At 52.7% G+C, this 9947-nt stretch overlaps 1 protein-coding gene across 1 annotated transcript; it reads left to right on the top strand.

The window, feature by feature from the left end:
* Positions 1–7942: 7942 nt before the first annotated feature.
* LOC130575683 (galanin receptor type 1-like) lies at positions 7943–9271 on the top strand. The gene has a single exon (XM_057369754.1). It carries the CDS (start codon positions 7943–7945, stop codon positions 9269–9271), a length of 1329 nt encoding a protein of 442 aa, XP_057225737.1.
* The last annotated feature ends 676 nt before the right edge of the window (positions 9272–9947 follow it).

The following is a 9947-nucleotide window of genomic DNA, read 5'->3' on the forward strand; positions in this document are numbered from 1 at the left end:
AGAAAACATTCCCTGCCGGAAAGCAGAGGGATGTTTCTTTCATTGCAATTAAAGAGAGGTTTGTAAAGCCATTTTAACTCAGAGCATCTCCACCCTGAGGCAGCTCAGACAGCAAAGCACACCTCCCAGCCCTGATTTTGTATGTGTGGTGGCAGGTGCCAGCTCCAGACGTGAAAGGCTGAAGAGGGATTATTTTCTGAAAGAAAARCTCTGCTCTAGAAGTTGAAGAATTGGAAGCTGATGGTATCACTTTATTTGGCAGCTGAGTTATTGTGCTTCAATGCTGCCTGAGGAAAGGGTGACAGAAATTAGCCTGATGCCCAGATTTGCTGGCCCTCCAATTCCACAGTCTGTCCAAGACCCCCTTGGCAAAGCTGGATGCAATTTATCATGTTATTTCTTCAAGCTATGTGGACATCACCAGCCAAATCTCTGGTTTTAGCAGAGCACAAGACAACAGCCTGCAGAGATCTGGATGTTTTCTCTGCACCATCACATTACTGTGAGACTTTTTGAGTCTTATAAAGTGAACTATGGAAAGAACTACCAGAGCATCCCTGTGCAGGTGAGGGAACCAAGGCAYCTGCAGGAAATGGGAGCAGGAAAGGGAGGAGGGAACCAGGGGTTTTTGTCTCCAGCCTGGTGCTCTCACACCCTGCAGCCTTGGAGCCTTGGGGAGGTTGTGCTGGAGATTTTTATGATCTATCAGGTGCTTTTCCAAACCCCAATGAGCCAACAGACCCGTGCTGGACCCCTCCAGGCTGCCCAGCCCCTGTCCCCAGYGAGGGCCTGTCGCTGCTGGCTAAACAGCAACAAAAAAGATATAAAAGCACACAGAAGTGGGTGAAAAAAACAGAATTTTATTGTGGGACAAGCTTTTTTTTTTAATCTACTTTAGCAACTAGAGTATACATTTGTGTCAAACATACATTGGTTAAGAGACAGCTGTTTAATTAGTAATTAGAATATAATTGGTGAGTTTGCAAAAGTTACAGTATTAGTAATGTTTATAATTTCTAGCTACTTGCGTTATCAATTCYACATTCTAATMTCTTTTTCTTAACARTAGYTAAGGATGCGGCATTCCTCTTTTATGTAGGCTGTTAACACTCCCTTTCTTTTTTCAGACTTCAGTTATACACAATAATTGGCTGAGTTTCAGAATCAGGGYTTGTGGGGCTRCTTTTTTTCTCCACAAGGGCCAACACTGCAGAGCAGCCCCAGGAGTTCCATCACCGTACACAGATATCATCGTGTGCTCTCACCCCTAATCAGCATTTCTCCAGCTTGTTTCAYACTCCAGCTCTCACAAAAATCCCTTCACTTTCCTCCTCTTCCTTGATACATCCCTTTTCCAAAGGCTCAGCAACTGCTGTGTGTGATCTTTGGCACACAAATATCACTGTTTGAAAATGGAGAGTGAGGCTGAGATGCAGCTCTTTCACCTCGTAACCCCCTCCTCCTTTGCACAGAGCCCCAGCTATTGTCAGCTTTCATTTCCTGAAGCTGCTCCGTGCTGTGAACACACTCTGGAAGCAGAAAGACAGAGGCAGAGAGCGGTGATGAGAGGGCAGTGATTGTACTTGCAGTAAATTGCCTGAGCCTTTCCACACGAGTCGCTGCACAGAGAGAGGTGAGGCATCAAGAGAAAAGGGTTTGTGTCTGATCCTGACGAGAGTTTAACAACCCCTCCAAGCCTCTGGCTYGAAAACCTGCCTGGTTTTCTTTAGTGGTGGGGATTCCTTCTGAAAGGCTTGCTGAAAATAAATAACAGCTCACAGATTGTCTTGTGCTGTCAAAACATTGGAGCAGGCTCCTGGAGAGCATTCAGAACTGGAATTGCATCTCTCCCGGCCTCCCAGCTGATCCTCTCTTGAATCCAGAGAGCAMAAATCCTAAGGATTTCCTGATTGTGAGGATGAAATATAGGAAAGCTGATTTTTAAACACATAACCTTTGACTGCCCACTAAGTCCTTGCTGCACACGTGCTCGAGTTTTAATTCTTATTGCGACCTGATCCCTGAGGTGTCTGCTTTGTGACAGCTGCTGGCCAAGTCTCACCTAGGCYGAGAGTAAGTTATCTCGCTCAGAAAGACAAACTCCCTCCTATTGTGTTCTCTGAAATCTTTATCTCCTCTCTGACACCAGCAGTTCTGGGTCCTGAGAATTTTTTTTTCCTTTCCTTCCTGCCTCCCCGCATTTCCACGCTGCAAGCCTCTGCAGCTGGGAGAAGGCAAAACAGTGGCAAATTTAAAGCCTTTGTCAGACTTCCCCCAGATGGCAATCAGCTGATGAAACCCAGGAAGATTTGTCATCTAAAAAGCCCTTTATTTTGCCTGTTGCACCTGGGTACAGAGCGCCAAGGAAAATATATTGATATTCAAATGTGGAGCATGCAGGTAGAAGGAGGGAGGGAGGATTTGACAGCYCCTGCTCAAAATGTTTTTCCACCTGGCAGTGCCACTCCTTCAGCATCAGTGACAAGCTGCTTGGAGWCATAAAAGGATGAAATGGAACCCTCAAACCTGCTCTGTGTGTCAGCTGCCTCCTCTGCCCGGCTCTCTTTAACTTCTCAAAGGTTTGACTTGAGGCTCAGTATCGCTTCAAAATCTTGCTTGTAAATTGGTGCAGCTATTTAGGGATCCACAGCCCTGATTTCTCCTTAAAATGTTCATTTTGTTGCTCATTACACATCCATTTAGGACCCTACTTTTAATGAGAGAGGGTCAAGTTCTCTCAGTGTGGGCCTGGGTTTAAAGAGGGGCTCTGCAGGAGCAAGTTTAGTCCCGCATTCCCAGCCTGCTACTTGCCTGAACTTCTGCACAAACCACAAGCAAAGACATCTGAAAGACAGATTTTTCAATCACTCCAATGCCAAAACGGTGCTTCATTGTTCGTGAGAGGGTGAACATTGTATCAGACAAATTCTTCTGCGGAAAATGATCTTTTTCTTTCAGCCGCTACATTTCCGGAGCACTCAATCTAAAAGGCATCCAATAAAAAGGACAGAAGATATGGAATTTGGCCCATATCTGTTTATGAAAACAGACCAGTGAATATTCTCAGGCATAAAAAYGCACACATTCTCCATTTAAAATCCTCCAAAGGACACTGGAGATAGTTTAAATGCTTCATTCTTTGATTGAGGGAAGGCTAGTGGGAGAACAAAGATTTTCATCCTCATGGAAGTAATTACAAACAGCAAACATCAATTCCCAGCTGTTTTTTATTTGCTTCGCTATTTTATTTTCAAAGGATCTGAAGTGCACTTGGCATCTCCTTGGTGTTGCCTTTGATTGTGAGCAGCGCTGGCCTCTTATCTCCTSCTGGATTCGCAGCAGCATCAGAGCGGTGACATCTGTGAATGTCACACGGGAGCTGCGGTGGGGACCTGSATGGACCACGGGGACAGAAATAGCTCGTGTTCTCCCCAAAATTGCGATCCTGGAGCAGCGATGGACGGAGCATTCACCAGCAGAGGGAGCGGCAAAKCCGGCTCAGAGATCGCCGGGCTGATGGCACCGAGCATTTGGGGAGTTCTACTGTTTTTACTGTTAGAGATTTATAAGAAAATGTCCCAGAGAAGAGTAAATTTTTTTTTTTGTTGTCAAATAACTCACCGTGATGCTGTAATTCTGTCCCAGGAGAGCTCGGGTTGGGGATGACTCCTGTTTGTCTCAGCGTTTGAAATGCTCACACACAGCACCCCGGGTTACAGGGGCAGCAGGGTCCTGTAGGGAAGGGAGGAAGGAGAGTTTGCACAGCACCGGGGCCGATGTGAGGGCTGGTGGAGTTTCCCTCACCCCAAGGCCCTCCTGTCTTCACCCCATTGGTAAAAAAGTGTCAGAGGCAGAAGAGAAAGTGGCAATGAAGGGGGGTTTTACCCAGTGCTTCCCAAGGGCAGCCTAAACAGCAGTTCCCTGCAAAATCAAGAGGAAAACGACTTCACTGATGCCAGTGTTCATCCCTCACACGGGATGGAATGTGCTCATAGCTCACCCAACACAAGCAGCACCACTGGCAGCCTGTACCGGCAGCACCAACCCTGCCCTGCTTGACTGAGAAAAGCCCTAATTTTGTTTAATCTCTGTGAAGGGAGCAGACCCCATCCCACCCACCTGCTGGGCAAGGGCAGGAGGAGAGAGCAGCTAAAAATCCTCCCAACATCCTTGGGAGGCCTTGCCATCCAACTGTGCCAGCTGAGACACATCAGGCATGTCAGGATATGTGCTGGGAGAAAGCCAAAAGAGCCGAGTGCCCTTTGGTTGGGTGCCAGCCCTGGCACAGAGGTCAAGGATGCAGATGCACTGTGGATCCCAAAATCCCCAATTCCTGGCAGGGAATCTCAGCAGCAGGGAGAAAAGTTTGAGCAGGGAGAGCAGATGAGCTGCTGTAAGGAGATGCACAGCCAGAGAATTTGCTCTATCCTCACACTCTGAAGGTCCAGCAGAAGCTGGAAAATCCTCAGGGTYTGCTGAGTTTAGAGCCATTGTTGGRCCGGGCAGAGGGTCACTGCRGYGCTGTGTGACACCCAGCTCCTGCTGCAGTGGGAATAGGGTATTTGTGCTGAGGCAGCGAGGCTATATTTACCCTGGCCTGGGACTCTGCTGAGCAGTGGGCAGGGCAGGCTTGGGCACATGTAGCTGGCATGGGAAATGGGAGGTTTTTTGAGATTCTGGCAAAGCCCCAAAGTGGCTGAGTCACTCCTCTCAGGTCAGCTGTTCACAGCTGTAACTCCAGTGAGACCCGTGGGTTATTTCTGATGTTCTTTGCCKTATGATCACAGCCCAGCCCATTGCCCTTGCTGCTGAAGGATGGCTCCTCTCTCCAGTGGCCTTTATTTAGCTCCCACTTCAAAGCTGTTCCATCAGAGGCAAACCAATGTGGGGAGGGTACTGCGTTTCTTTGAGTTGGAGATTCCCCATCTTGAGTTATCTGGTTGCTTTGAACTTATTAGAATCGATGAACTCGTTATAATCAATGCCCTGTCCTCTCTGTCAGCTCCACACAGCCTACRGATTCGTCATTTGCTGCTAGAGATGACTTGGCACTTGTGACTTGTGTCAATGGATGCAAAAGCAGATTCGTTCTAATTATATCGAACCATTGATTAACTTAGTAATTTACTCTCGAAGTCCTAAAGGTCCCTCAGCAGTAAATCATGMGAGTTACAAATAAAGTGCACTGAGGAGAGAAAAATAAGCTACCTGTGTTTAGTAGTTTGAACATTTGGAAGGCAACCACCTGAACAAAACAAGCTCTGGCACATTTCTGCACTCTATTCTCTTCTATTCTGCTAACACCCTACTAAAAATGTTGACTTAAACACCTCCATCGTGTGTTTTTGGTGGATGAYGGCAGGGCTGCTGCAGAGAGGCTGGCAAGGGCTTGGGCACACAGAGATTTCCAATTGCCAGCTCCAAAATCCGTCTCTGCAGCTGCCTCATTGCAACAGCTCCATTTGCTTATGGAGCAGCTGTGAAAACTGCAGCAGGTTTTAGGTATCCACGGGAGTATCCGTGCATTTCCCTGCATGGAATAATGTGTACCCTGTGCTCTGGGCAGCACTCTGCAATTAGTTTGTGGAAGTTGTTTGTCTCTGCAGGCCTATAAATACACACACACACAGAGCTGTAGGAGAAGGAGCAGTTACACGCCCGGAGCAAATGCGTTCTCACGCAGGAGAGGTTTGCATGCTGATCACATTCGCCTGCCACCCCCCCCTCACAGTGTAGCTCCATCACTGATCTTTCTTTCATTTCACGTAAGGCTGACCAGAAATATTTACTTGGTTCTTTCACATGCATGGAATAAAAAGGATGGGGAATTTCCCAGTGAAATSAAGGGCGTTCTCCCTTCAGTGACAAACAGCCTCCACTGGGTTGTGTTTGTTACTTTGCCCTCCCTCAGAGAAGGCAAAGAAAGAGAATAAAAATTAAACATTTCAGGCAAAGGTACCAGTTCGTCTCATCAAATCTTTTCTCCTGTGATACACTGGCACCTCTGAGCACCTCAGAACAAAAGTTCCACTTTACAAACCAACCTCGCTCCCCAACCAAGCGCTTCAACTTTTCMAGTGACTTTCCCCATAATCATTTTCCTTTTCCCCATTCCTTCAGTTTAATAGAAAAAACCAGAAGTTGGGTTTCTTTGCGGAGCGCTCCTCGTTGGGGTGAGTCCCTGCGATGGTGTTAACCCTTGGCATGCTGGCACAGGAACTCGGGATGGTGGGGATGTTAAAGTGAAGCGCCCGGGTCCCTCCCTGCTCTGCTGAGCAGAGACCCCAGGAGAGGAGGAGGAGGAGGATGGGACAATCAGGAACAGTCCAGGGTGGTACCAGCCCCTCCTGGTCCGTGCCTGGTCCGTGCCTGGTCCGTGCCCGATCGCTGCCCGGCCCGGGCGGAGCTGTCCCTTCAGCACCACGGCCGGGGAGGGAGGGGCGGCTGGCACGGTTCGGCTCGGTTCAGCCCATCCCGGGCCGGACAGCGGCTCAGCTCGGCTCGGCTCGGCCGGCTCGGTGGGGTGTGTGTGTTCCTGGGGTGCGGGGTGAGGGGACACGGGAACGGAGTGGGTGCCGGGGCTGGGGGTGAGCAGGGAGCGCGGCGAGGGATGCTCAGGGTGGTGCGGGTGTGCGAGGCACCTGTAGGAGGGTGCGTGCAGCCGAGTGTGCAAGGAGAGTGTGCACAGAGTGCGTGTGTGCGGGTCTGCGGAGGTGCGTGTGCTCTGAGCGGGGTGTGTGGGGTCTATCGTGGGTCCCCGTGTGGGCGGGGGTCGCGGAACGGGGCTGTGTGCGGGGTGTGCGGGGTTCGGTGTGTGAGCGGGGCTGTGTGCGGGGCTGAGTGAGGAGTGTGCGAGGCTGTGTGTGGGGCTCTGTCCGTGATCGGGGCTCTCTGCGGGGCTGTGTGCGGGGTGTGCGGGGCTGTGTGCGGAGCTGAGTGAGGAGTGTGCGGGACTGAGTGCGTGATCGGGGCTCTCTGCGGGGCGGAGTGCGGGGTGTGCGGGGAGTGCAGCGTGTGCGCACCACGGGGTGTGCGGGGTGTGCGGGGCTGTGTGCGGAGTGCGCAGGGCTTTCAGCGTGATCGGGGCTCTCTGCGGGGCTGTGTGCGGAGTGTGCGGGGCTGTGTGCGTGATCGGGGCTCTCTGCGGGGCTGTGTGCGGAGTGTGCGGGGTGTGCAGCGTGTGCGCGCCGCGGGCTGTGCGCCGGGCTCGCCGCGCCGTGGGTGCGAGCACGGCGCGGGTGGCAGCGGGTCGGGAGCTGCTGCCGCACACACAGACGGACACACGGACACACACGGACACACGGACACACGCGCGCACATCCACGGCAGAGCTGCCTGCGGGAGGAGCCCGGCCGGCGCTGCCCGCCCTCCGCCCGGTGAGTGCCGCCGCGCCGCGGGATCGCGGGAGACGGGGAACCAGCGGGGACCGGGGGTCTGGGGGCAGCCCGGGGCGGGGRGCCGGCAGAGCGGCCGCGGGACRCGYAACTTTGCGGGRAGGAGGGAGTGAGGGACAGAGGGAGCGGGAGGAATGGTGGCGGACCGAGGCCGGGGCTGTTCTTCGGGGCTGCGGGGGGACCGGGGCTCCTTTCCCGTCCCCGCAGCGGAGGCGCCGTGTCTCCGCGGCCGGGCAGGAGCTCCCGCCGGCCTCGCTGCCTCTGCCGGTGCCGCTGCTTCTGCCGGTATCGCTGCCGGTGCCGGTGCCTCGCTGCCCAGCCCGGCCGCCCCGCGCTACGGCCGCTTCTCAACTAAGTTGCGGATAAGCCACTGACGGCCCGGCAGCTCTCTGCGAAGGGTGATCGCTGCCCCGAGCCCCCGCTGACCCCTTCTCTCCACATCCTCTCTTTCAGGCAGGGCTGATCCCAGCTCGCCATGTCCGGAGCGCTGGGAGCAGCGCAGCAGGCTCGGCCCCGTTAGCCCGAGTTGGCCGGGGGGGGAYTCAGCCATGGATTCGTCCCCCCCAGAACCCAGGGCTCCCCCTGACCCTCTGCAGCTCTGGCAGGAGGAGAACCAGACCCAGGGTGGGCTYTGGAATGGCAGCCAGGAGCTGGGGTGGGAAGAGCTGGAGAAGATGCTCTTCCTCTTCGCCAAGGAGCCCGTCACCATCAGCCTCACGGTGATGTACTTGGTGTCCTTTGTGGTGGGCTTCGTGGGCAACATCATGTCCATCAGGGTGCTGACCCGCAAGCGCCGCAGTCGCGTGTCCAGCCTGAGCGCCACCCGCAGCCTCCTCATCAACCTGGCGGTGTGTGACCTSATGGTGGTGTGCATCTGCATGCCCATCACCGTGGGCAACCTCATCTACAAGGCCTGGGTGTACGGGGATTTCCTGTGCMGGGCAGTGCCCTTCATCCAGGCCGTGTCGGTGTCGGCCAGCGTGCTCAGCCTGACGGTCATCAGCGTGAACCGCTACTACAGCGTGCACAACCCGCTCAACGCCCGCTCCTTCTTCACCCAGAAGAGGATCCTCAGCACCATCCTGGTGGTGTGGGTGTTGTCCTCAGGGATATGCATGCCCCTCATCTTCATGAACAAGCGGGATGAGATCGGCGTGGTGGAGGGCTTGCCCCTGGTGTTTTCCATCTGCAGGGAGATTTGGCCTCAGGARAGGCTGAAGCAAGCTTACAACTTCTTGCTCTTCTGTGCCCTGTACTGCCTGCCCGTGCTGTTCAACATGGTCATCTGTTTCCTCACGGTGCGCCGGCTCTGGAGCCGCAGCAGCCAGCTGAAGGAGAGCTCTGCCCTCAACCGATCCCTGCCRGCCTCCAGGCTGAAGATCCGCAAGAAGGTGGCGCAGATGGTGGTGGCCCTGGTCCTGCTGTTCGCCATCTCCTGGCTGCCTGTCTACCTGATGGACATCTGGATTGATTTCAACATCCCCAAGTCTTTGCAGGATGTGACTCCTTCTCCTTGGATCCTGCAGCTCAGGCCCTTTGCCCAGTGGCTTGGCCTCACCAATTCCAGCCTCAACCCTATATGTTATTGCTTTGTTGGGAACTTGTACAGATCAGCCAAGGAAATGAAGAGCAAATACCACCAAAGAATGGTCTCTCTCTTTAAYTTCTCCCTGTCTGAAGGGACAGCTCATTCCTCAGTCCCAGAGCTGCTCTCTTACCGGAGCTCAGTGGAGCCTGTGAGGAAAGGATCCCCCAGCACCCCCTCCGTGGGCAGGAGATGTCAGGGAAGTCGTGGCCATAAGAACAAGTGTGGACACTTGAACTCCTGCCAGCATCCACCTCCGAACACTGTCTCCAGTGAGAACACTTCCTTGTAATTCTGCTCAGGAAGAGCCACTCATACCCTCATCTGCATTTAAGGACTCTGGAGATCTTTCTGARCACGGTATTTTAATGATGGAAAAGAACTTTCTTCTAATAACTCTTGATACCAGTCAAAAATAACTGTGACAGGGAAAAGAACAGGTAATGAGAWAAAAACATGATGTATTTTAACTCGGACGAAATTTTAAGACAAATTATTTTTACTGGGGACAACTGGATGTGCAGCCCGTTGCCCAGTCAACAGTCACATAATTAGACAGATCAAGTTCCCAACGAGTGAGCTCTCCCTGCAGCTCCATCCCTGGATGCAGAGATGCTGTTTGGATACAGCAACAATTGGACTGCTTGCTGCTGCTCACACTTGCTGATGAAGGGCAGCGATGAGAGGCACTCTCTGCTTCAAATCCAYCAGCTGCAGTTGCAGCCGGTGAAGAAAAGCTGCAAGCAGCACCATAAAAAGTAATAGGAACGGAGAATTTCACACACTTTACCACTTGAGATTTCATTGTCTGCTCRTATTGTTTCACTTCTCCATGCAAATAAAATCTCTTTATGCGAAGAGACAGTGCCAGAAGTACTAAAGCAACCATCACTGTTACACATCTGGGGAGTCAGATGGGATGATGTGGCCTCAGAGGTGATTTAGGAAATGCAACAGGAAAATATTTT

This window comes from Malurus melanocephalus, unplaced genomic scaffold (assembly GCF_030028575.1).
Source record: "Malurus melanocephalus ecotype Western Australia unplaced genomic scaffold, MMel_1.1 scaffold_115, whole genome shotgun sequence".
In the NCBI taxonomy this organism is placed as follows: Eukaryota; Metazoa; Chordata; class Aves; order Passeriformes; family Maluridae; genus Malurus; species Malurus melanocephalus.